Raw genomic sequence first — 27,936 nt, 5'->3', positions numbered from 1 at the left:
ATGAATTTTATGGTTGTAAGTTGTCTCAAGAGGGCTACTGCTCTGAAAAGCAGCCTAGAAATACTATCAGTCAATCAATCAATCAACTAACAAACAAACTCTCCTAAAAGTCACTGTGTTTCAAATCAAACTCGTCCTGTCAATTTCAATGGGACTAAACTCAACTTTCTCTTGATAGGGGCCAAATTTAGGGATGTCACCAGAATCTCCCCGGGGGGTGGAGCTTGCCGAGTTTTCGCTCAGCCCCCTGGGCTTTGGCTTGCTTCTCCGCAAGCTGGCCCAACTCAATCTGCATTGACAGAGTCGTCATTAAGTCAGGCCAGCTCATGCATTTTTCCAAGTTTTAAAAATTTACGTAAACAGAAACGTGTGCAAACTGCAAGGTGCAATTTGCATGATTTATGCAAATTTCAGCCATAATTTGCAGCCAAAATTTGTGTAAATTATACAAATTGTGGCCAAAAATCACATACATGATGTAAATTGCATCCCACAATTTGTGCACATTTCTATTTACGTGAACTTCTTAAAAATGGAAAATGTTTCAGGATTTTGGGGAAAGCCCTATAGCTCTGCCTGTAAATGTGAGCCAAGTCAGCTGCTCGCCAGGAGTCCACTGAGACCAAAAAAGGTCCAATTCCACAGCGACTGACATCCCTGGCCAAGTTCCAAGAACTCCAATTAGAAGTTTGCTCATAGCAGAAGATCTGCAATACCTCCCATTCTGAATCTCAGCTCAGGCAATACTCTGTGACAGATAGTTAGCTGGAATGGGTCCCCAAACAAAAGAGATCCTTCAAGGCTGGACGCTAATAACTTCTGTAAACCACCCAGAGAGCTTTGGCTGTGGGGTGGTATAGAAATGTAATAAATAATAATAAACAATGGAGTTTCCTGATCTACAGAACCCCAGATTATAAAGATATGTACTGGTGACCCCCATGATATCTTGTTTGGTTATGTCTTCCAGACCCAGAAGTCGCCCATAATATAACCAAGAGTAGATAAGTCATTTTGGAGATATTGAAAAGGAATAAGCCACAGGGCATGGCATTTGGTAACTGCCTGGCAGCATAGGAGAAATTTTAGATAAAACAAGGAGATCTTCCATGTATGCAACCCAATACTATGCATGCTTACTTAGAAATACTTCAATGTATTTCATCAGGCTCACTCCCAAGCGCCTCATATTGCAGGCTTAGTTTTGGACGATGGAAAGTTATAAACAGATAGAGAGAGAGAATATCAGAAAGAGATTCCCTCTTCTGATTATGCTGGTGAGATAACGAGCTGACTGAAACCAGAACTGAAAGATATGCTCTTGAGAGTAGCCTAGTGAAGCTATTAACTGCATTACTTCAGAGGTGCTTCAGGATTTAAGCCCAAGTCAACAAATAATTTATACTACCTCCAACACAATTATGCAGACCTCAGCATTCTTTTTATTCAGGCAATTTGCCCCTGCATTTCCTACTGTTCTACTCACAGCTCAAGTTCAGACCTCCCCCATTCCCTGCAAGGAAATAAAAAATAATTTAACCATTACACGTTCTTCACATAAAAAATTATGAATTCTACCTGTCTACATCAGGGATAGGCAATGTGTGGCCCTCCAGATGTTTTGGCCTACAACTCCTATCAGCCCTAGACAAACCAGCCAATGGTGAGGGATGATGGGAGTTGTAGGCCAAAACATGTGGAGGGCCACAATTTGCCCATTCTGGTCTACATCCTCTGGGGCATTTAAATATATAAGCATCGGGGCTATGTACTTGTCAATTCAACCAGAAGGGCTAGAAAGCAAAGTAGGTTGAAAAGAATCCATGTCTTCAAATAGGAATCCAAGGTCTACATTGGAAGTCTGCTTTGGAAATCTTAAATTTGGAAGGAGTGGAAACTGGGATTTCAGACATGTATTTTTGTACCTTTCTAGGTTTTTCACATTCCAAACACTGAATAAAATATAATGTGTTTATGTCCAGGACTGTGTGGAGGGGAGCCTATCAGGACTGGCAAGGAGAAGAAATGGGGGCACAGGACTCTTTTTATTCCTGAGCCCTGTTCCACTTCTCCACATGTATCAGTCACTGCAGGGGGAAGGCCTGGATCCAGAGGAAAATTTACTGTGGGGGAGCAGAGACATTTTGTCATGTTACATAAACATAATGGATTGGATTCAGATTTAGTCATGCTTAGAGTAGACTTAAGTCCCATTGATTTCAATGCATCTACTTGAGGTATGATTAAATCTGGACCCAATCTGATACCACTAGGTACCGCAACGAATGTGGGAGGAAATGACACCCACTTGTGTAAAGTATAGGTTAAGAGGTTTCAGCGTGGCTTATATAGCTGGTGAGAGAATTTGCAGAGCCAGAAAACCCTGAAGCTAGCTTGGGATGAAGGAGAACTGATCTGAAGTAGTGTAAACAGACACCTTTATGGAGTACTAACATCCAACACAGGGAGGAGGAAGGTTCCAATCCAGATCACATTTTATCATTTGTAGTATCATCAGCATAACCACACTTTTACATACCGCTAGGGCTATTATCCAGCAGCCAAATTCTCACGCAACATTCTATTCCAGCCTTCCACAATCTGGCGCCCTTCAGATGTGCTGGGCTACAACTCCCATCATCTCCCATGATGATGGGAGTTGTAGTTCAACACATCTGGACAATGTCAGGTTGGGGAAGGCTCAACTAGAGCCAAAGGGCCACATTCATGTGTCAGAATTGCTGCTGAATCCCTATGAAGTGGATGCAGAGGGCAGGTGAATTAACAAGCAGCATGGGAAGCAGATGCTGAACTCTTCCCCCTTGCACTTTCTGCATTTTCTGTGCTTCCCCCCCCCGCCACCCACTATCTCTCCTAGGTGTTTTCCTCCTAGTGGGGCTCTGAGACTAGAGGCAACCCTTCCAGGAGAAAAACATAGAGAAGCGTAATTCAGATTAGGGGAAAGGACTCATCCCCTCTTCCTCCACCAGCCCTTGATTTGCATTTGTTATCCATCCTCCTGCACATTGCAGTCAACCCATCTGGAGGGTACAAGGTGTCAGAAATGGATCGTCCTTCCCCTTTGCAATCAACACTACAAGGAGACAAAACTTCAGCGAATACTACTTTATTTAGCTAGAGACTAGCCTCTTTACAAATGCAGATTCTAGGAAACTCTCAGACTGCCTGAGACAACTAATCTACGATCTTTAATTAGAGGAGATTAACTGGAGGGTAGTGAAGTTGCGGACAGAAGACCGTGAACTTCACGGCCAGACTTGCTTCGCAGTGATGCCCCAACCGTAGGGTGGCTCCCTCCTATGTTGGCTTCCAAGAGTGGTTATCCTGGTGGAGCATCTGAGCCCTGCCCCTAACTTTTATTGTTTTGGTTTGCAATGCGCCCTAGCGTCTCTCAAGTCATGCGTCTCCTCTTCTTCCTCCTCCTCCTCCTCCTCCACCTCCTCAGAAACTTGAGTTCTTAAGGTGAAGGGAATGGGCAGGGACTCAGCCTGGGCCATCTGTTTGTCAAGGCCTTTGGAAGAATCTCTCCCACTGTCTTGGCTAACCAGGGAGGGTCCCTCTCCCGAGCTCTGATCTAGCTGCTCAAACTCTGATTCAGAATTGGAGCTGTCAGACATCTCAAGGCACTTGGACTCATCCCTGACATCAGGTTGGGGAAGGCTGCTTTATTCTATGAGGAGTAGCAGACCACAATCTGCATTGGCCTTCATATTAGCTGACCAGTATTTTTTCATTGTAAAACTGTTTTACAAAACATGTCAAATTTATATCAAGGGAACCAGACTGACCATGGTGATGTTTGTTTTGAGCTCCCTATATATCTACATCTACATCTATATATTAAAGAACTGCCTTATAAAAAAGCACTATGGCACACTCCAACCATACAGAAAGAGCACACACACTCATTTTTTTTTTAACTTTACACAGCTGTGCAAAGAACAAACCAAACACAAAATGTGGCAATCTAGAGGGAAGGGGTTGGCAAAGGCAGTGGGACGGGGAGTGGCTGAGTCCAACTTGGCATCCACATGACAACCAAGATAACCGGGACAGAGATGAGCATGGGGTTTCCAGCAATGCAGGATTTCTGGGTCAGTACAAAAGGTCACACAGGGCAGAAGGATCTGAGATGTTTCAACCACTGAAGAGGGAGTGAAGTCCCCAGGGTTTCTGTGCCACATGGTCAGCCAGTATTTACCCACCTCTGTCATCTAATCTCCTGACTCCCACTCCTAATCCCATTGGCAGATCTTGAATGACCACTTGCTGATCGTTGCTCTACATCAGGGGTAGGCAACACGGTACCCATGGCCACCAGTGGACCTCCAGGAGCCCTTTCTTGGTGTTTGCCAAGGTGCCTTACCCCTCCAACTTAAAAAAAACCCCATTAACACATTTTGCTGTGAAATAGGTTTCTGTTAGTGCTCAGAACTGTGGGTTCAAAGGAACTGTTTAGTGTGTTGGGACTCAGGCAGCACCTCTGCCTTGTACTCAGTCTTTTGGGAGGTTCCGTGTCCTTTGCCACACCTCCCATGGCAGCCATTTTGTGGTGGTGCTCAGGACACTTTCTCAAATTGCCAAATGTGCTCACAGGCCCCAAAGGGTGGCTACCCCTGCTCTACACAGCAATGTGCATCTCGACTCCGATTTTCATAAAACAACATTCATATTTTAAAATAACGACCGTTCCCCTTTTTTTTGTCCTTCTAACTATTAATGCTGATTGAAATAGCCATCCCTTGTTGCAAATTCCATTTGCCATGGAAAACGGAGGAGGTGGATGGGGGGAGTCTACCCATCTCCTCAGTCAAGTAGCCCAGGAAGGTGTTCAAAGAATGCTAAAAGCACAGCCAACCCATTTTTTAAAGCAGAGGTGGGCAACTCCGGTGGTTCCAGGGCCGAGTCTCTCCTCCCCTAGGACCCATCAGGAGCAACACACTCTCCCCACCTCCTAAATTAATGCCAGCCCACCACTGATTTTGCCACAGAAAATCAATAGGGCAGGGGAAAAAATTAGCAACACATCAGCAGCGAAAAGGGGTGAAAGGAAAATTGCCCTTTTTTGCCACCACACTGTCAAATTTTGGAAGCAAAGCACCACTTTTTTGCCACTGCACTGCTGATCTGCAGCAGTGGAGTGGTGGAGGCCACAAAACAGGCCAGGGGAAGGGGCATGTAGCACATGGAGCATGTCTTGCTGGCCCTATTATGAAGTTTCTGAGCTTGGCATGCAAAGCAGCTGGCCCAAGCTGAGATAACCCAGCTCCAAACATAGCCTTCAGAACATACCCTTTGTTTCCATAGGACACGGCATCTTACATGGTGCTTCCACACATGGGCTTGTCATTCCTCAGCCTCTATTCTATGACTGGGTTCACACAACAAGCTAATGCACACTCAGTGGTTGAATGTGGGCCATTGTTGAACCATGGGTTGCTTGTTGAACCCTGGGTTAGTGTGTTGTCTGAACCCAGGACACTTTCCGCAGGGTGGCTTGTTAACCATGCAGATTGCCTTATTTTTCTCGAATGAGCCACCTTGAAAACCCATGGTTTGTCACTGGGTCATTCAAGATGGTTAACAAGCCACACTGCATGATCAGCAAACCCCACTGTGGAAAATGTCCTGGGTTCAGACAACTTGCTCACCCACAGTTCAAGAAACAACCCATGGTTCAACAATAACCCACACTGAACCACTCAGTGTGGGTTAGCGTGTTGTGTGAACAGCCCCCATACCTCTTGTTGGCATCACCTCCACCACGCAGCCCCACATAAACCCACATTTCACATGCTGCATAGCCTACCTTTGGTCAGAGCATGGATTCCAAGCTTCACTTGTGAGAAATTCCCACTCCCAATCTCCCCTCTGACGCGGTAAAACCCAATCCTCTTCCCCAGAGTTAATTCTTTCACCACCTTTTCATCCTGGGACATATCCAAGGTCAGCTTCTCAAAAGGGGTCAGCCGGCGCTTCCTGCCCTGCTCGTCCTCGGCATAGACCTCGCTCTTCGTATAGTCCTCTCCGCTGTCTTCCCGATTCCATCTGGCATATCGGTGGCTCCCTGGACCGCCATTGATATGTCCTGTGGTCATAATCTAGGGGCAGTCACCTATCCATCAGCTGTAACAAGCTGATCCACAGGGAGGTCTCAGCAACACCAGCCCAAGCATAACAGAATCTGTCAGCTGAAGCTGAAGCCGTTGCAAATTCAAGCTACTGAGTCGGTGCAAAGTGGATTCAAAACAGATCTTCTATATCCCTGTAAACACATTGCTTGTTTCCTCCAGATGAAAATGACCGACAAGATGAAGACCCCCACCACGCCTCCACTTTTAACTAGTCGTTTTAAAACTTGAGCGCTGAGGGGTCATGACCTGCAGGCTTAATGAAAGATTTGCAATTAAAGCAGCAAGCTCAACAGCAAGGGAGCGCACGGCTCGGTGATGCTTGCACACTGCTTCAGCATCCAGGTTTCCACGCACAGAGGGTGAACACTAGCAAACCACTCGACCTGGCGGCTGCTTTGAAAATGTCTCAGAAGCTTCAGTTCCTTTTGAACAGCTGACCTCATCAGGTCGGAGACAGTGACCACGGCCCCTCCTCCTTTATTTGGTCCCAGTTCAAGGGCTGAAAGCTGGAATTTCTGTGGCTACATTCTTTAGCCAGCAACCCCTTGGTTCCAATTTGTAAACGCTGGAGCACTTCCTCGGAGACCTGCTGTAAAAAGCTTGCCTGTGCCCTTTTCCGTTGCCATTGCTGGAAAAAGGCTGACACCAGAGGATGCTAAGGAAGCTATAAGCCGAGTGCAGACAGAAGAGGAAGAAAGGAGTCGGGGGGGGGGGGGATCTGTTCTTCTGTACCACTGAAGTCGCCTGGAAGGGCAGCGAAGGATTAAGTACGGCCCGTCAACTTAACCCTCCTCAGTTTAGAAGAGGCTTCTTTGAAGTCTTGAGCTTTCTCAAAACATTGCCAGCTGCGACGTGCTCCTAAGAGGAAGGAAATGCAGAAACAGTTGGTTAGAGCCTTTGCATAACCCTCTACAGTTCTCACAGAGCAGCTGATTTCTCCCTCTGTGGATTTGGTTTTAGAGCCCGGTGCAGTTGCATCCATCGCTTCATCAGGAGGTTGTAAGGATAGCTGTGGGTGCTTCCGGAGGGAGGGCTCCAAGCACGAGCAATCAGAAGGCACGGTGCAGCTGTTTCATCATTTTCTCCTTAACAGATTTTCTGCGTTACGGAAAAAGACAGAAGAAGCAAACTGCAGAGCGGGCTGTACAGAGGGAGATGGGAGGGGAAGCAGGGGGCATCCCTCCAGCCCAGTTGGAAACATTACTTAATGTTTTCCTCTTCCTTTCCCCTCCTTTTTCCTTGTGTGCCGTGTCTTTTTAGACAGTAAGCCTGTGAGCAGGGATTGTTTTGTTTTACTGATTGCATGTAGGCCGCTCCAGGAGCCATTTTGGCCGAGGAATGCAATAAAAATACTTCATATAAATAATTAAAATGTAAGAGAGTCACGGGTAGCAGATGATGACATCCAGACCCTCTGCAAATGTCCGTGAATAAGGTGACAGGGCAATAGTGACATAAAAGTCTCGCCTGGAAGCACCCTCCGGATCACCCCTAAGTGTCTGCTGGAGAAACTGAGCTGCTAGGATAATGAATGCCTTCTGTGCCAGCTCTCCCCTTTTACAAGGGCAGAGCTGTATCTTTACATAACCAATTAAATAACTATTATGTTAGCCCAATGGCTTCTCTGTGAGGTCCAGAGATACGTGGAGTGTAGGCCTACATCTTTCAACTGTACCTCCTTAACTTTCTCAGTATTCCACATTCTGAAACTTGCCTGCCATGTTTATGGCTCCCTTCATGTTCCTATTCCTCCCCACCCCCAAATACGCTCTGGCATATCACTCTTCCAGTGCCACTTCTCAGTCACCCAAACTTCTCCTGCTTTTTTAAAGGACTTCATCCACAATACCTTGCTGCTTCTTAGGCCTGAAATGCCCTCCCAGAACACCTATGTGGTGTCACCTCTCTCACTCTTCCTTCAAATCCCCTGCCTCAAAAATCCACCTTTTCCATGAGGCTTTTCGAGGAAAACTAGACGTGTTAGGGTGGCCAGGTGTCCTCTTTTACACAGGACTGTCCTCGATTTGAAAGGTTGTCTTGTTCAATTCCAGTTTTAAGATACAGAACCATAAGAACTATTGCCAATCACCGGTTAGCACCTGGATAGCAGACTGAACAGACAGGCACACAGGTTACCTGGTCACAGTCTTCCCCACTATGGTGAAATGCACTGTCTGCATCACATATGTCACATCATACAGTATGACGAGATATACTGTATTTCTATTTAAATATAAATTAGCACAGGGGTGCACAACCTCTGGCTCAGGGGCCACATCCAGCCCTCCAGGGGTTCCCATATGGCCCCCTGGGGTTCATCAAAAGGCCACAGCCCTTCCCCAACCACCAATCATGTGGTGGTTTCCCAGTTTTTATGCAGTTTTTTACCCATTCTAAAACAGCAAAATGCCTCTCTTAAGGCTTAGTTACTGGCAATAACAGCTTTAAGTTAAAGCATGCTGGGGGGGGGGTTGGCCCCACCCACCACTAGAATGCGGGCCCCGAGAGCTTCTCTGAAATGGAAATCAGCTATCCCGCTGAAAGAGGTTCTGCGCCTCTGAATTAGCATAAGCAATTTTTGTGCAAATCAATACCCTTCTTTTGTCCACTTTTTGGGTGATGAATTTCCTTTTCTTTGGTGAGTCATAGTAAGTGGCTACCCTAGACATTATTCAAGCAATTTTCTAGTTGCACCAATGGTGTCATAGAATCATAGAATACTAGGGTTGGAACAGGCCTATAAGACCGAGTCCAACCCCCGGTCATAATTAGTTCAGCTGTAATTTACAGAGTGGGAAGTTTGACAATTAAAAGACATGCACACATTTCTGAAATATTAATGTAGAAATATGCTTTTTCAGTGAAATGAATATTTTAAAGTTAATACATGCATTTTTTTTAATGGGGGCAGGTCACCAGACTCCTGGAAATGACCTGCTCACAGGGCTTGCTCACTAAACTGGATCAGGAGATCTTTATTCTCTGCTGCCACTCCCTCCCCTGAAAAAAGTGCCTTTCTGCTTTCAAAGGAAGCAACGTAAATATAAATAAAGCCTATTTTCTTACCATGTGTACTTGTATCTGTAGACTGTATTTGCATGCAATACTAATAGCAACCAAATCTATTTAGTAGGGCAATTAGAATAGCAGCTTTCTTGCACTGGAACAGAAGTTTTGCAAAAATAGATTGCCACTGTAGTGTATAGTTTACACACACACACACACATATCAAGCTTTAGATTTCCTAAGAAGTTATGATTATTTAGGAGCTAGAACAATGAATGCACCAGAAAAAATACACAGGTTTCTGGTATTTAAATGGTTTTAGAATGAAATGATGGAGATGATGTACATAGTCGTACATTGCTTCCATCACTAATGGACGGTTGATTAATAAATGTAGCAAAATAATAAACCAAACATTCTCTCCCGGTCAGAAATCTCTTGTGGACATGGAAGCTTCCATGTATACATACAACTTTCCCACTTGCAAAAGGTTCCCTGTTCATTTTCATAGGAGGTAACTCTTTGCATACCAAAGGATGTACACCATGGAAATGAATGGGGAGAGAAGGGCATAATAACCTAAATATACAAAATTCTGATAAAGCAGGAGATAGGGGAATGTAACAGTAAAGCAGATGTGGAAAAGAGATATTGAAGAGAAGAAAGAGGAAGAAGATTGGAAACAAATTTTAGATAGATTTCCCTTTCAAACAATATCAACAAAAATAAAAGAAGGTGCACTAAAGTTGATTCAGAAGTGGTATTTGACACCAGTGAAATTGGCAAAAATGGATAATATTCTATCACTTTCGTGTTGGAGAGGATGTGGAATTAACAGTACTCAAATACATATGTGGTGGGAATATAGAAGGGTTAGAAAATTCTGGGACAAGATATTTCAAGAAACAGAAAGAAGTATTGATCAAGAGATCTGTAAAACACCAGAATTAGCTCTACTGAATACATTTGTAAAAGAAAATAGAGAGATTAGAGAAAAAACATTAATTGATTTCTTGCTGACATCCGCGAGGCAATTAATTGCAAGTAATTGGAAGACAGCCATGATGCTGGCAATACCTTTGTGGAAAAAGAAAATCTGGGACATAGCAATAAATGAAAAGTTGACACAGAAGTTAAGAGCGCACAGAGGAACAAAGAAAAGAGACACCTTCGAGGATTGGCGAAAATATATAGATTTTATTTAAAAAAATAATCCTGAAACTGTCCGAGCTGCGGGAGGGATTGGGGAGAGATTTTGAATCAACATTGATGTGTTTTTGTAATTTCTTTCGAAAAATAAAAATTACACCACCACCACCACCACCAGAAATGAATGGGACATGTTCTATGGCAGGGATAGGAAGGGTTCAGGATTATAGGATCTACTTTGGTTTTTCCTAGAACTCCCAAAATCCACCAACTGGAGCCATTTGCAAAATCATGGCTAAGAAAGGAGGATGCACATAGACTTAGAATTAAGGAACAGGGTATCTCTCAGTGGCCTCCAAGCCCCGCCCCCCAAAGGAACCGCAGGAGGCTCCGTGGGCCAGATTAGGCCTTTGGTCCAAAAGTTCCACACCTCTGCTGTAAGCAAATACACTTCTACTATTGTTTGTTCAACTGTTTCAAACCTTCCCAACCTGGTGCCATCCAGATGTAAGGTTGCATTATTGTCTGTTCTATTCTGGTATCTAACCAATCACTGGAGGGTTGGTGCAATGGCATAGAAAGAGTTTTGGGACTTAGGCCAAGGAGATGTGAGTTCAAATCCCCACTCGACCATGAAGTCCACTGGGTGACCCTAGACTAGTCACTCTCTCCCAGTGTAAACTACTTCATAGGATCGTTGTGATGATAAAACAGGGAGGATGGGGAATCGCATAGAATCACTTGGAGCTCCTTGTAGGAAGGGCAGGTTAAAAACCTAGCTTCAGTGAAGGTAGCATCCAGCGGGGGCTGGGGGCTCCGTTTTCAGTGGGGCTGTAAATCCATTCTGGGTTTCAGTCTAACCAGCCCTAACTCTAAAGGAGCTATCCAAGGTGCTGCATCTCAACCCCAAAATAGGTTCAGCACCTTGGATAGCTCCTTTAGAGTACTGGTACCATCAACGCAAAAGATCTACTTGAACTAAATACATTACAGATCCCACTATAAACGCTGTCACAGCTCTTCTTGTAAAATTGCACAAGGTATATATCAGGGGTGTTGGAATTTGGTCCTTGGACTGAAAGAGATTCATTTTGGAGAAGCTCTCAGGAGGCACATTGCAGTGGTGGGCAGGGCAAAGGCAAAAGATTTCTGCACCCCTGGTACATACACTCTCTTCAAACTGGGCACAATTTTCAGCATTATGGGAGCTTTTGTAGGAGCCTGAGAGCTTTTGCAGGTGTGAAAACACACCTGCAAAAGCTCCCAGGCAGCAAATCCAGAACTTGATCCTGACAGAAAACCCAGGGCAGCAAATCCAAATACACAGAGATACACACAGACTCAGTGAGACTTCATCAGTTGTCTCCCCACCCCTCCAGCTTTGAAAATATTGTGTCCTGTCAATTGGACTGCATCCCACTTCTTTTTTAAAAAATTGATGCATCACCAACAAGGCTTTAAAATGCCCAGGCCCTACGATTTCTGACAAAGCAAAACCAGACATTCAGGTTTCTATAAATGTGAGAGAAAGGGATATAAATAGCAGTCCAGCTAGAAGGCAGTGCAGCTCAGGACATCAGTGGCAGATGGATACAGCAGAAGAGGAGACAATCCCCACCCCCCACCCGTCCGGCACAGTTATTATTCAGAGTCTATTTTTACATTTCTGTTTCGCTGCTGATGTTAATCCTGCTGCAGATGTCATATTCAATTGTAATAAATGCACATCATGGGTAGTGGAGCGTACATTCCCACCGTTACATAATCAGAACACATGTTGGAGCTTCTAACAAAAGATTGTGCATTGGTTTATGACAATGGTAGTTCTAAAACTATGGGCCATGCTGTTGGACAGATATTTCAGATGACTATTAGGGCTCTGTATACTGCTCTTGATTATGATCTAAAGCAGCCTGAAATAGACAACTTTGGAGCACCACGTCATGGCCCTTGGACATCCAGCACTTTGGTTGCATGTTCCTACGATCATGCTGGAGTTGAACCTGTGGGATATAAATTTATTAAATAAATGGAAGCATGTTTACTTATTTTCCCATCATTTTTAAGCCCAACTTTCTGCCTGAAGGGACTCAAGGGCGATCCTACCAGTAGGTGTAGTGAGGCAGCCGCCTCAGGCTGCAGGGAAGGAACAGAGGTGTTCGAGGTGTTTGTGCCACACGGCCAGACCTGAGCCTCTGCATAGACATTAGCCATCCAGGAAACTACATTTCCCAGGGTCCCTGGCACCAGGGAGGCTTTTGGCAGACAGGAGTGAATCATGGACAGATTGTTGTTGTTGTTGTTTATTTGGTCAGTCGCTTCCGACTCTTCGTGACTTCATGGACCAGCCCACGCCAGAGCTTCCTGTAGGCCGTCGCCACCCCCAGCTCCCCCAAGGTCGAGTCCGTCACCTCCAGAATATCATCCATCCACCTCGCCCTTGGTTGGCCCCTCTTCCTTTTGCCTTCCACTTTCCCTAGCATCAGCATCTTCTCCAAGGTATCCTGTCTTCTCATGATGTGGCCAAAGTACTTCAGTTTTGCCTTTCATATCATTCCCTCAAGCGAGCAGTCTGGCTTTATTTCCTGGAGTATGGACTGGTTTGATCTTCTTGCAGTCCAAGGCACTCTCAGAATTTTCCTCCAGCACCACAGTTCAAAAGCATCTATCTTCCTTCGCTCAGCCTTCCTGATGGTCCAGCTCTCGCAGCCATAGGTTACTACGGGGAATACCATTGCTTTAACTATGCGGACCTTTGTTGTCAGTGTGATGTCTCTGCTCTTCACTATTTTATCCAGATTTGTCATTGCTGTCTTCCCAAGAAGTAAACGTCTTCTGATTTCCTGGCTGCAGTCAGCGTCTGCAGTAATCTTTGCGCCTAGAAAGACAAAGTCTGTCACTGCCTCCATGTTTTCTCCCTCTGTTTGCCAGTTATCAATCAAGCTGGTTGCCATAATCTTGGTTTTTTTGAGGTTTAACTGCAACCCAGCTTTTGCACTTTCTTCTTTCACCTTCGTCATGAGGTTCCTCAGCTCCTCCTCGCTTTCAGCCATCAAAGTGGTATCATCTGCATATCTGAGATTGTTAATGTTTCTTCCAGCGATTTTAACTCCAGCCTTGAATTCCTCAAGCCCAGCACGTCGCATGATGTGTTCTCCGTACAGGTTGAACAGGTAGGGTGAGAGTATACAACCCTGCCGTACTCCTTTCCCATTCTTAAACCAGTCCGTTGTTCCGTGGTCTGTTCTTTCCATTGCTACTTGGTCGTTATACAGATTCCTCAGGAGGCAGACAAGATGACTTGGTATCCCAATACCACCAAGAACTTGCCACAATTTGTTATGATCCACACAGTCAAAGGCTTTAGAATAGTCAATAAAACAGAAATAGAAAACAAAAACAAAACAACACACACAAAAAACAAGTCCTGCCAGACAAATCTGATCTCATTTTTTGATCAAGTAACCTCCCTTGTAGACCGTGGGAATGCTGTAGACATCATATACCTCGACTTCAGCAAAGCTTTCGACAAAGTGCCCCATGATATCCTGATGAGCAAACTAGCTCAAAGTGGGCTAGGTAAAACAATGATCTGGTGGATCCACAGTTGGCTACAGAATCGGACTCAAAGAGTGCCTTCTCAAACTGGGGAGAGGTAACGAGTGTGGTACTGCAGGGCTCAGTCCTGGGCCCAGTGCTCTTCAACATTTTTATTAATGACTTGGCAGAGGAGGTGCAGGGAATGCTGATCAAATTTGCAGATGACACAAAATTAGGCGGGATAGCTAATACTTTGGAAGACAGAAACAAAATTCAGAGTCATCTGGATAGACTGGAGCGCTGGGCAGAAAACAACAGAATGACATTTAATAGGGATAAATGCCAAGTTCTGCACCTAGGAAAAAGAAACCAAATGCACAGTTACATGATGGGGGATACATGGCTCAACAACACTACAAGCAAGAAAGATCTTGGAATTGTTGTCGATCACAAGCTGAATATGAACCAACAATGTCATGTGGCTGCAAAAAACACAAATGCTATTTTGGGCTGCATTCATAGAAGCATCGCTTCCAAATCCCGGAAAGTACTAGTTCCCCTCTACTTAGCACTGGTTAGGCCTCATCTGGAGTACGGTGTCCAGTTCTGGGCACCACACTTTAAGAAGGATGCAGACAAACTGGAGAGGGTTCAGAGGAGGGCAACAAAGATGATCAGAGGACTGGAAACAGCCCTATGAAGAGAGACTCAAAGAACTGGGCATGTTTAGCCTTAAGAAGAGAAGACTGAGGGGAGATATGATAGCACTCTTCAAGTACTTGAAAGGTTGTCACAGAGAAGAAGGCCAGGATCTCTTCTTGATCATCCCAGAGTGCAGGACACGGAATAATGGGCTCAAGTTACAGGAAGCCAGATTCCGGCAGAACATCAGGAAAAACTTCCTGACAGAGCAATACAACAATGGAACCAATTACCTAGGGAGGTGGTGGGCTCTTCCACACTGGAGGCCTTCAAGACGAGGCTGGACAGCCATCTGTCAGGGATGCTCTGACTTGGATTCCTGCATTGAGCAGGGGGTTGGACTCGATGGCCTTGTAGGCCCGTTCCAACCCTACTATTCTATGATTCTAGATGTTTTTCTGAAACTTCCTGGCTTTCTCCATTATCCAACGGATATTGGCAATTTGGTCTCTAGTTCCTCTGCCTTTTCTAAACCCAGCTTGTACATCTGGCAATTCTCGTTCCATGAATTGCTGGAGTCTACCTTGCAAGATCTTGAGCATTACCTTACTGGCATGTGAAATAAGTGCCACTGTTCGATAGTTTGAACATTCTTTGGTGCTTCCCTTTTTTGGTATGGGGATATAAGTTGATTTTTTCCAATCTGTTGGCCATTCTTGTGTTTTCCAAATTTGCTGGCATATGGCATGCATCACCTTGACAGCATCATCTTGCAAGATTTTAAACAGTTCAGCTGGGATACCGTCGTCTCCTACTGCCTTGTTATTAGCAATGCTTCTTAAGGCCCATTCAACCTCACTCTTCAGGATGTCTGGCTCTAGCTCACTGACCACACCGTCAAATCTATCCCTGATATTATTATCTTTTCTATACAGATCTTCCATATATTCTTGCCACCTTTTCTTGATCTCTTCTGCTTCTGTTAGGTCATTGCCATCTTTTTTTTTTATCATACCCATTTTTGCCTGGAATTTACCTCCGATGTTTCTAATTTTCTGAAAGAGGTCTCTTGTCCTTCCTATTCTATTATCTTCTTCTGCTTCCGTGCATTGCTTATTTAAAAATAATTCCTTATCTCTTCTGGCTAACCTCTGGAATTCTGCATTTAATGGGGCATATCTCCCCCTGTCATTGTTGCCTTTTGCTTTCCTTCTTTCTTGGGCTGCTTCCAGTGTCTCAGCAGACAGCCATCTTGCCTTCTTGGTTTTCTTTCTCTTTGGGACATTTTTTGTTGCCACCTCCTGAACAATGTTGCGAACTTCTGTCCATAGTTCTTCCAGGACTCTATCTACTAAATCTAGTCCCTTAAATCTATTCTTCACCTCCACTGCATATTCATTAGGAATATTAGTGAGCTCATATCTAACTGATCTGGGGGTCTTCCCTATTCTCTTTAGTCTGATTCTAAATTGTGCAATAAGAAGTTCGTGATCTGAACTACAATCAGCTCCAGGTCTTGTTTTTACCAACTGCATAGATGTCCGCCACCTTTGACCACAAAGGATGTAGTCAATCTGATTTCGGTGTCAACCGTCTGGTGAAGTCCATGTATAAAGTCGTCTCTTAGGTTGTTGGAAGAGAATGTTTGTTATGCACAGTGAGTTGTCTTGGCAAAATTCTATCAGCCTATGTCCTGCTTCATTTTGTTCTCCCAGACCATGCTTGCCTGTAATTCCAGGTGTCGATTCACTATCCACCTTAGCATTCCAGTCTCCTGAAATGAAAATAACATCTTTTTTTGGCGTACTATCCAGTAGGTGGTGCAGATCCTCATTGAACTGATCTACTTCTGCTTCTTCAGCATCTGTGATTGGGGCGTATATTTGGATCATGGACAGATACTGAGGTGGTATTTGGACCCCATCATGCCCCTGAGGATGCCGCTGGGATGCCAATGGGCTCTGAACCGGGTTCAGAATGCTGTCAGTCAGTCAGTCAGTCAGTCAGTCAGTCAGTCTGTCTTCTTCTTCTTCTTCTTCTTCTTCTTCTTCTTCTTCTTCTTTTTAAGTACCTCAGACTGAGCTGGGAGAGGTTGCCCATCACCACATAGAGCTTTGCAGATGACTCGAGAAAACTGAGCTGGCATCTCATCCATTTTTTAAACCTGATTGTGAACCGCTACCAAAGAAAAACAGCCAGAGGCAGTCAACTTGCGTTCTGTGACCTCACATAGCAATTACTAAACCGCCAGTGATACCTCTTTGACAGGCTTTTAATCTCTGCATGCAGTTGGCAAGACGGGCTTTTAAGCAGCCTGCTGCAGTAATCCCAGCTTTCACTGCTTTTAACTCAAGGAGATGGAACAGCCTGTGTTCAATGCAAAGTGTCACTACAATCATCAGGATATTCTTCCTCTTTCTGAAGAGGTGTGAAGTTCAGAGCAGCCTTGAGAGGGTCAGTAGCTCTGCTTTGAGGAGAACCCAGTGGAGTCTCTGAATTGTTTTTAGTCACAGCTCATATTTGCTAAACAGTGTACACTCAATAGGGAGCCATGGCCAATCCTTTCAAAACAGATATACAGTGATGTTACTTCATTTTCAAAACCTACAAGCCAGAAAGCATGAAAGATTGGGGCCTCTTTTTGTTTAAATGTTATTTATTAAATGCCATGGCCTGTTCTTATGTGCTGCAGCTACTTTACATAACAAAAAGACAACCAGGTGCAACCTACATAGTATCTGAGCTTCTCATGGTTGTCTCTCATTACCTTTCTAGCTTTTGTTTGATCAGACTCATCAAGGTTTCTCCCAGTTCTTTGAAATACAGACTACACACCCACATCAATGTGGGCTCTAATAAAATGGAAAAAATATTTTAAATTGCCTCGCCTTCAGATTACCTTTAGTCTTTTGAAATTACCTTTGACAGGAATCCTCATGAAGTATGATAAAATATTGTTTTGTACTCCCCCTTGTCTGCCTGTCCCTGTGATGCTCTCCAACCAGTGGGAAGCCCAATTCTGTATTTACAGAGTACATTTAAGTAGGCAGAGAGGGAACTGGATACTTAGAACTGGTTCGCCCATAGCACTAACCCATGGTTTATTTAACCGATGGATTGTTGCATTCTGGGTTGTTGTGATATGCAAACTCAGCTTCGCGAGCAAACCATTTGTTAACCATGAACAACCCAGAAAGAGAATCTATGGTTTGTCGTTGGGCTGTAAACTCTGGGTTGTTAAAACCATGGCTTGTTGCTCTGTGTAACACCCCACATTTAAAACAGGGCTTTCTCCTTCCATTTTTAATGCAGGATCACAATGGACTCCCTTTACACATGCTTCCTTCCCCCTCTCCTTTCCCCCCTTATCTGAGTCTTCGCTATGTTTCATTAAACAGCCACTAGATGGTGCTGTGGTCTAGCTCCTCTAATTGTCATTTTTCCTCTTTTCATGAGGGAACTCCAGTGGAACTCAAGCGCTGTAATTTGATAGCGCATTATCAAATGAGCTATCTTTTAAAAAATGGAATAAAGGTCATTTGGTGAAGGAGATGCCCTGGAGGTTCACAACATCATCTAAATGACCCACAAACTCCCATGAGTAACCAATCTCAATAGCAGGATAAAAGCTCCATGTGAAGAAGCTCTGCTCACTGCAAAATATTGGCTTTTTATTGCCCTCGTTATTTCTTATCCCTATGCTTGCCTGGAGTTATAACAGAGTTACAACAGAGCAGAAGAGGAGATCTGAAAACACAGAGGACAGAAGGGATAAGAATTTCAGCTGTTGCATGTGAGCCGGATGGTACAAGTAAGAGTGGGATGTTCTTACTTAAGAACATATATATGGGACTTAATATGGGACTTAAACATATATATGCAAAGGGAGGGAGTATTTGTTTCAACTGTTGACTGAGAAATAGTAATTAGTTTTTATCAGCATTGGAAATAACTTTGTTAAGAAATGGTGCTTACCAGAAAGTCATACAGAGCCTTGGGGATTGTACCCACCTCTGAGAATATCCCTTTAAATGGCTGGAAAAACCAAACAAAGATTACACTTTTTTTTTCAGCCAGAGAGGAAGATAAGGAGGTGGAAGATGAGTCTTGACTTACCCTAAATCCCATCTTAGACTGGTCTGTGGACCTTAAAGGTAGCACTCAAGACATTAAAGAGGACTTGTCCTCTGTAATCTTGCATTAGAGCTGGCACTTGCTGAGAATATGGCATCCCAGGAGTTAATACAGCCATCTGAGAAGGATAACCAGCTAATTGAACTATAGTTAAGACACATCTTGGAGCTAGCTCACAGTGATAGAAAAGCAAATAAGGAAGAGTCCTCCAATCAGAACTACATAAGAAATGGGGACAGGCTACCAACTGACGGATGGCTCTTTATGTTAATGAAGGATACTGAACACGTATCCTTCTTGTCTGAATGTAATAAACTACACTTGCAGAAGCATATAAAAAGCCTGGCCCAGGGTCTGGAGAGGAGGGTTTGGAGATGGAGCCTACTAAATACAGGTTTCAAGCAAACAAGCTAACTGATGAATAGTAAGATGTATAAGAGAGTGATCAGGAAGAAGGAAGGCAATAATTTAAAGAAAAGTAAAAATATTAAAAATGTAAAGGGCACATGTCATAAGAAAATGGATTTCAATAATTGTTTTAAACTATTAGACAAAATTCCCAAACAGAAAACAGAACAGATGACTAAGAGCATTTCTATACCTGGCTAAAATCCCGCAACTTTACCGGGGCTTTCTGCTTCCATTTTAAATGCAGGATCATGACAGTTTCCTTTTACATGGGCTTCCCTTCTTCCCCCTTCCCCCCTTATCCGCATTGTTCTATATGTTTCATTATACAGCCACTAGATGGCACTGTGGAATAGTTCTCTTATTGTGCAACTTCCTCTTTTCATGAGGAACTCAACATGCTGTAATTTGATAGCTCATTATCTCTGATCTTTTAAAAAATGGGATAAAGGTCATTGAGCTGAGAGAGAACCTGGAGGTTGACAACTTCGTGTAAAAGACCCTCAAAGTTCTGTGGTTAACCAATCTTAATAGCGGGATAAAAGCCCTATGTGGAAAAGCCCTAAGAAGGGAATTAAGAATAAGGAAAATAAATGTGACGATGCCAAACTCCATCTTGAAAATATAGATGGCCTCTCACCACAGCCCCTTTCACCCATTCCAGGCCAGGCCAGGATTCTGATATGTAGGACCCACGGCCATGCGCACCAACAGGGATACAAGCATGTCAGAAAAAGGTTGCAAACAGAAATAACTGGAACCTAGTACTTAGTTTTATCCAAAACTTAGTTTTATCAAAACTTAGTTTTATCCAACTAAACCAAAGTGGCTCTTAACACAAAAGGAACGTAAATTGCATCTTCTGCAAATTCTGGATGTGGCTTTTCCGGGTCTGTTTGCCATTGTTAATGTAATACATGTTGAATATCTATATTACAATTGTATTTGTCCACGTGCAGTGGTCACCTTCAGAGAGCATAGTTTAACCAGAATTGTGTTTAATAGCAGGGATGTATTCACTGAAACTGGGATATCAGTCTTGAGATTCTTTGAGAATCTGGCACCTCCCCTGGCTTTAGGTGGCTATTTTACCACATACACAAAAAGCAGCTTAGCTGAGGAGGCTAGCAGCCCTGAAAATCTAATTGACCTAGACACCTCCAAAGAAATTTCCTCCACTCATAAAAACCTAGATATTCAAAAGCAGAAGTGGAATGGACATGCTTGCACTAAAGAACAATGGCAAATACCCTGTGAGAGGAAGGAAATTGTTTAACAATGAGGAGAAAGTGCTTCTAGACTCCTTTTGTGCACTTCTTCCAGAAGCACAAAATTAAATTGTGATGAGACTCGAGTTTCCGAGAATCCACCTGATAAATATGCAGGCAGGGCGAGGTGAATCTACAGATAAAAAGGGTATACATAGGGCAACAGAGGACCTTGCTTTAGCACAATAGAATAACAGCCTAAAAGGAAGGGAGGACATTGCCCAGGAGATCCTTGGGGTGGAGAAGGGTACCCCAAATTGTCTCATTTCAGTAGAACTCAATCATTTAGGAAACAAAACCAAGTAGAGATGTACCAGGAGGGATTTAGCCCATCCAGTAGTTAATGAAAACCCTGCGTTTCCAAAACCTCCCACCTGGCTTGATATGAGACTTTTAGAAGAAGAGGAACTGGGATCTCCAGAGAGGATAGCTGTCCCCAGTTGCTACTTAATAAATGCTGTATGACCAGTGATTTCAACTATCAGCAGGTTGAGTCCAACACCTGATGTTACTGAATATCTGAAGGAGGAGACGGGGCATCTGGGACACACATGGAAATAATCCACAATAAAGTGAGAAGTAAAGATATTTCCATAGACAAGACGGATGGAGTGTGCCAACAAAATGATGACTGTGCGAGCATCTCTCAATCTGCTGAAGGGCGAACCACATTTGGGATGGACCAAGCAGGAGGTGAAATGGTTTTAATTAGCGTATCTGCTCCCACAATACATGCAGACAAGCTCACAAGAAATAGAATGTGCTCCAAAGGAAAAACAGGCTATTGTGGGAGGAGTTGACTCAACTATTATTCTTAACAAGATTGCAAGTATTCAGAGCTCGGCCAAATGAATGGCGCCATCTACCCTGGGCTGAAAAAACTGCACCAACAAAACTCTCAGCTAACAGTTCTGCCCTGGAACACGGCAAGATGGCTGAGTAAAGTTGAAGATCCCTCCTTTGTAGATTTCATTAATAAATATGACATTTTATTATAAATATGACATGGACTAGAGAAGAGTTAGATCTGAATGGTTTTGCCGCATATTCTCTTGAAACAGTACCTGGTTCCGGGGGAGGATGCTCTAAAGAAGGCCTGGGTATGGTAGTTTTCACTAACATTCGATTCTCCATTATTATACCAGACCCCTTGACTCATCTTGCTACTTCCCTGATTATTTTCATATTGACTTGTCTATTGAAAATAAATGTCTACTTGCCTCTGCAGTGACATAAACAATTGATTAAGGATAGCTAGTCAAGATTGGAAGACTATATTAACAAAATGACAGTTTTGCATCCAGAAGACTTTGTGGCAGGGGACGTCAACGGCCGGATTGGGCGCAATGATGATGCTTTGTATTCTCATTTCCATGAATCTCCACCTGAAATAGAGGAGGCTCACTAATTACCTGTTAGACAGTTTAAAGATAAGGGATGTAATTATGTTGGGCTTTGTCTTATGCAAATGATAAATAGGCTGGATTTAGTAATCTTGAACGAGGGAGTAGAGGGAGATAGGAATGGTGAATTCACATTTTTATCTGGTTTGGGAGCATCTACAATTGATTATTTTATAGTTTCTTATAATTTAACAAACTTGGTGTCCAGCTGTAAGGTGGGCAAATACATCAAGAGTGACCATCTACCCTTGGTCTTATCTTTAAATCTTGGCAATTAGATTGTTTGTACAGACCACAAATCAATGATAAATTCAGACGTTGAAGTAAGAGCCTCACATATGAGATGGTCTGCTAAACTGGAGAATGCCCTAATAGAGCTGTTATATTCAGAAAGAAGTCTCTGCCATTGCGATGCTATGTTAACAGCGGACTCTTCTGAAACAATTTTAGACCTGTTTCAAGAATTGATTTTGGGCTTCTTCACATGGAGCTTTTATCCTGCTATTGAGATTATTTACTCACAGACATTTGCGGGTCCTTTAGATAATGTCGTCAACCTCCAGGGTGTCTCCTGCACTAAACAACCTTTATTCCACTTTTTAAAAGATCAGAGATAATGAGCTATCAAATTACAGCACTTGACTTCTGCTTGAGTTCCCTCCTGAAAAGAGGAAAACTTGCATTTAAGAGGAGCTAGACCACAGCACCATCTAGTGGCTGTATAATGAAACATATTGAAGACTCAGATAAGGGGGAAAAGGAGGAGGAAGGGTTGGGGGAAAGGAACTGTGTAAAGGGCGTCAGTCATGATCCTGCATTTAAAATGGAAGCAGAAAGCTCCATTTTAAATGTGGGATTTTAGGCTGGTGTAGAGATGCTCTTTGTCCTTACAAAACTGTTTGCAATATAAAATCTCAGTAAGACAACATGCGTTCCCCTGCAAGTCCAAATGAGGGTTTGGTCAAGAATGCATTGCCATGAAAAAATCCTTAACTGAAAAATATAGGTTATATAGAGAACTGAACTTGACAATACTTCCTCCAGAGTGGTTTGTGTTAAAGAGGAGATACAAAATCCTAATTAAGGAAAAAAAGAAGCAGGCCCAGAGAGAGATGTGGCAATGCTTAATAAAAGCATCAAGTAGCACCAGCTACTTTTTGGAGAGTGGTTTCTAGGGATTGGCAGAATTCCATAGTTAGTTTGGATTATCATATCCCACTTAATTCCTGGGAATCACATTTCAGTGGTATCTATGTGATAGGGCAAAGTCATCAACAGATGGCGCAGACCAATCTAAATAGTTTCAGAAGTTATTAATTGTATCTCCAAACTCAAACCTGGTAAAGCACCTGTGGGTGATAACATTCCACCTGAATTGCTTAAGGCTAAGGGCATCTCTACACTAGCCTAAAATCCTGCATTTAAAATGGGGCTTTCTGCTTCCATTTTAAGTGTAGAATCACGACAATTCCCTTTTTTACGTGTTTCCTTTCACCCCTCCCCTCCCCCCCTTCTCCCCGTATCTTAGTCTACCATTATCTTTCATTGATCTCACTCCTCTTCTTGCCGCTTTTCCTCTTTTCATGGAGGGAACTGAAGCGGACCAGAACAGGGTAATTTGATAGCTCCTTATCTGCGATCTATTCAAAAGTGGAACAAAGGGCATTTAGTGCAGGAGGATCACGGCAGGGTCATGGCGTGATGTAAAGAGCCCGCAAACCTCCGTGAAGGAGCAATCTCAATTGTGGGATAAAAGCTCAGTGTGAAGGAGCCCTACTATAGAGTGGTGGGCTCCAGTTCTAGCGGCTCTATTCACTTGCGCTGATCACTCAGTGCGTATTCCAGAGGACTGGGGGCTTGCTATTATTGTCCCAATGTATAAAAAGGGGAAAGATCTGATCCTGCTAACTACAGACCAATCAGTTTGCTGAGTATTATTAGCAAGCTATATATAGCAAGCTATATGCCAAGAGGCAACTCTACACATGGACATCACCAGATAGCCAATATCGAAATCAGATTGATTAAGTACTTTGCAGCCAAAGATGGAGAAGCTCTATACAGCCAGTAAAAACAAGACCTGGAGCTGACAGTGGCTCAGATCATGAGCTGCTTCTTGCAAAATTTCAGCTTTAATTGAAGAACGTAGGGAAAACCACTAAACCATTCAGGTATGACCTAAATCATATCCCTTATGAATATACAGTGGAGGTGAGGAATAGATTTCAGGGATTAGACCTGATAGACAGAGTGCCTGAGGAACTATGGACGGAAGTCCGTAACATTGTTCAGGAGGCAGCAACTCAATCCATCCCAAAGAAAAATAAATGCAAGAAAGCAAAGTGGCTGTCTGATGAGGCTTTACAAGTTGCTGAGGAAAGAAGGGAAGTGAAAAGCAAGAGAGAAAAGGGAAGATATAGCCAACTGAATGCAGCGTTCCAGAGAAGAGTAAGGAGAGACAAGAAGGCCTTCTTAAATGAACAATGCAAAGAAATCGAGGAAAACAATAGAATGGGAAATCTTTTCAAGAAAATCGGAGATCTCAAGGGAACATTTTGTGCAAAGACGGGCATCATAAAGGACAAAGAAGGCAGGGACCTAACAGAAGCAGATGAGATTAAGAAGAGGTGGAAAGAATACACAGAAGAACTATACAGGAAAGATTTTAATGTCCCTGATAGCCATGATATTGCGGTCACTGAACTTGAGCCGGACATACTAGAGAGTGAAGTCAAGTGGGCCTTAGGAAGCATTACTAACAATAAAGCTAGCGGAGATGACAGTATTCCAGCCGAGCTATTTAAAATCCTAAAAGATGATGCTGTTAAAGTGCTGCACTCAATATGCCAACAAATTTGGAACACTCAACAGTGGCCACAAGACTGGAAAAGGTCAGTTTACATTCCAATTCCAAAGAAGGGCAACGCCAAAGAGTGTTCAAACTACCGTACAATTGCGCTCATTTCACATGCCAGCAAGGTTATGCACAATATCCTACAAGCTAGGCTTCAGCAGCACGTGAACCGAGAACTACCGGAAGTACAAGCTAGGTTTCGAAGAGGCAGAGGAACTAGAGATCAAATAGCCCACATTCACTGGATCATCGAGAAAGCAAGAGAATTCCAGAAAAACATCTATTTCTGCTTCATTGACTATGCTAAAGCCTTTGATTGTGTGGATCACAACAAACTGTGGCAAATTCTTAAAGAGATGGGAGTACCAGACCACCTTACCTGTCTCCTGAGAAACCTGTACGAGGGTCAAGAAGCAACAGTAAGAACCACACATGGAACAACCGATTGGTTCAAAATTGGGAAAGGAGTACGACAAGGCTGTATATTGTCGCCCTGCTTATTTAACTTATATGCAGAGTACATCATGAGAAACGCCAGGCTGGATGAATCACAGGTCGGAATTAAGACTGCTGGGAGAATTATCAACAACCTCAGATACGCAGACGATACCATCCTAATGGCAGAAAGCGAAGAGGATCTAAAGAGCCTCTTGTTGAGGGTGAAAGAGGAGAGTGCAAAAGCTGGTTTGAAACTCAACATTAAAAAAACTAAGATCATGGCATCTGGTCCCATCACTTCCTGGCATATAGAAATTCCTAGCATATCTGTCACTGCTTCTGAAATGGAAGCAGTGACAGATTTTATTTTCTTGGGCTCCAAGATCACCGCAGATGGTGACTGTAGCCATGAAATTAAAAGACGCTTGCTCCTTGGGAGGAAAGCTATGGCACACCTAGACAGCATAGTAAGAAGCAGAGACATCACCTTGCCAACAAAGGTCCATCTAATCAAAGCTATGGTTTTCCCAGTAGCAACGTATGGCTGTGAGAGCAGGACTATAAGGAAGGCTGAGCGCCGAAGAACTGAAGCCTTTGAACTGTGGTGCTGGAGAAGACTCTTACAAGTCCCCTGGACTGCAAGGAGGTCAAATCAGTCCATCCTAAAGGAAATCAACCCTGACTGCTCATTGGAAGGACAGATACTGAAGCTCAAATATTTTGGCCACCTAATGCGAAGAGAAAAGTCACTGGAAAAGACCCTGATGCTGGGAAAGACTGAAGGCAAAAGAAGAAGGCGACAGCAGAGGATGAGGTGGCTAGATAGCATCACCGATGCAATGAATATGAATTTGAGCACACTCCGGGAAAGAATGGAGGACCGGAAGGCCTGGCGTGCTATGGTCCATGGGGTCACGAAGAGTCGGACACGACTTAACGACTGAACAATAACAACAGCACCTAAGGTTACAGCTCAGATGCTGTATGGTTCACAGATATATACTTATGGCACTTATGCCCCCATTTGAAGTTATACAAACTAAATTTCTGAGAGCCAGATTTGGAGCCCCAAACAGTGTGCCCAATGTAATTTTACAATTAGAAGCAGGGCAAATTTCTGTAGAGGCCCGTGCATGGGTATTCAAATAAGAATGGGAACATAGGTTCTTTTTATATTTTTTGTTTGAATAGTTGACCATTATTGTATTTGTTAACTATAAGCTCATTGTACTGGGAGAATTATCAATAACCTCCGATATGCAGACGATACCACCCTAATGGCAGAAAGCGAAGAGGATCTCAAGAGCCTCTTGTTGAGGGTGAAAGAGGAGAGTGCAAAAGCTGGTTTGAAACTCAACATTAAAAAAACTAAGATCATGGCATCTGGCCCCATCACTTCCTGGCATATAGAAGGGGAAGAAATGGAAGCAGTGACAGATTTTACTTTCTTGGGCTCCAAGATCACCGCAGACGGTGACTGTAGCCATGAAATTAAAAGACGCTTGCTCCTGGGGAGGAAAGCTATGGCCAACCTAGACAGCATAGTAAGAAGCAGAGACATCACCTTGCCGACAAAGGTCCGTCTAATCAAAGCTATGGTTTTCCCAGTAGTAATGTATGGCTGTGAGAGCTGGACTATAAGGAAGGCTGAGCGCCGAAGAATTGATGCTTTCGAACTGTGGTGCTGGAGAAGACTCTTACGAGTCCCCTGGACTGCAAGGAGGTCAAATCAGTCCATCCTAAAGGAAATCAACCCTGAGTGCTCATTGGAAGGACAGATAATGAAGCTGAAGCTCCAATATTTTGGCCACCTAATGCGAAGAGAAAACTCCCTGGAAAAGACCCTGATGCTGGGAAAGACTGAAGGCAAAAGGAGAAGGGGACGGCAGAGGATGAGATGGCTAGATAGCATCACGGATGCAATGAATATGAACTTGAGCACGCTCCGGGAGAGAGCGCAGGACAGGAAGGCCTGGCGTGCTATGGTCCATGGGGTCACGAAGAGTCTGACACGACTGAACGACTGAACAACAACAACAAACATTGTACTATGCACAATCATTGAAAAAAAGAAAGTTTTTTTTAAATCTCCCTGTCCACTTTCTCCACACTATGCATAATTTTATACACCTCTATCATGTCTCCCCTTACTCACCTTTTCTCTAAGCTAAACAGTCTCAGATGTTGTAAAGTTTCCTCATAGGGGAGTTGTTCCAGCCCCTTGATCACTGTAGCCCTTTTCTGCAACTTTTCCAACTAGATAGGGTGACCAGAACGGTACACAATGTTCCAAGTGTGGTTGCACAACAGATTTGTATAAGGGCACTATGATATTGGCAGTTTTATTTTCGATTCCTTGCCGAATTATGCCTCTCATGGAATTTGCCTTTTTCACAGCCGCCACACCCTGGGTTGATATTTTCATCAAGTACATTTATACATAATCATAGTCTCTCAAATTTTATCAGCCCACTGCTGTTTAATGGGTTGCTTTGGAAATCTCCAATTACAAGACTTCGCAGCTTCTCGTTTTACTACCTTTACTCCACATCCTGTGTGCTGCACACACAGAAATATAGGCAAACTCTCCCTAATCCACTCCCGCCAAAAGACCCCCAAAAGATCTGTTTGCCAACTCACCTAACAACATTAAGGAACCTGCACCTCACCGCAGTGCTCCCCACATCTTTTTCGTGCCTGCAAACTTTTTTTGATCCAACACAGAAATGCTTGTGCAGAAGCCTTTGCAAAAGTAAATCAGAACCCTTTGCCCTCAGAATGCCGACTAAAGGTTGTATTTAGAGACTCCCAACTTGAATGGAAATTCTGAGAGTGACGGGCAGTCTTTAAAGTGCAAGGAGTGTGCAAGCTAATACAGCATGGCCAAAGATCCAAAATAGCCAAAGCTATTTTTACATCCACATTAATACAGTGCTTCT

At 43.5% G+C, this 27,936-nt stretch overlaps 1 protein-coding gene across 1 annotated transcript in view; it reads right to left on the bottom strand.

Annotated features, from left to right (window-relative positions):
• NIM1K (NIM1 serine/threonine protein kinase) overlaps window positions 1-27,936 on the bottom strand; it is a 65,627-nt gene that overhangs the window by 17,308 nt on the left and 20,383 nt on the right. The window contains exon 2 of the mRNA XM_084833165.1: window positions 5,831-7,013. Coding sequence (XP_084689291.1) covers window positions 5,831-6,119 — 289 coding nt within the window. The 5' untranslated portion in view covers window positions 6,120-7,013. The remainder of the gene's footprint in view (window positions 1-5,830; window positions 7,014-27,936) is intronic.

This window comes from Heloderma suspectum, chromosome 2 (assembly GCF_057233095.1).
Source record: "Heloderma suspectum isolate Gila_16-S chromosome 2, 16-S_ref, whole genome shotgun sequence".
NCBI lineage: Eukaryota > Metazoa > Chordata > Lepidosauria > Squamata > Helodermatidae > Heloderma > Heloderma suspectum.
This window is presented reverse-complemented; position numbering and strand designations above follow the sequence as displayed.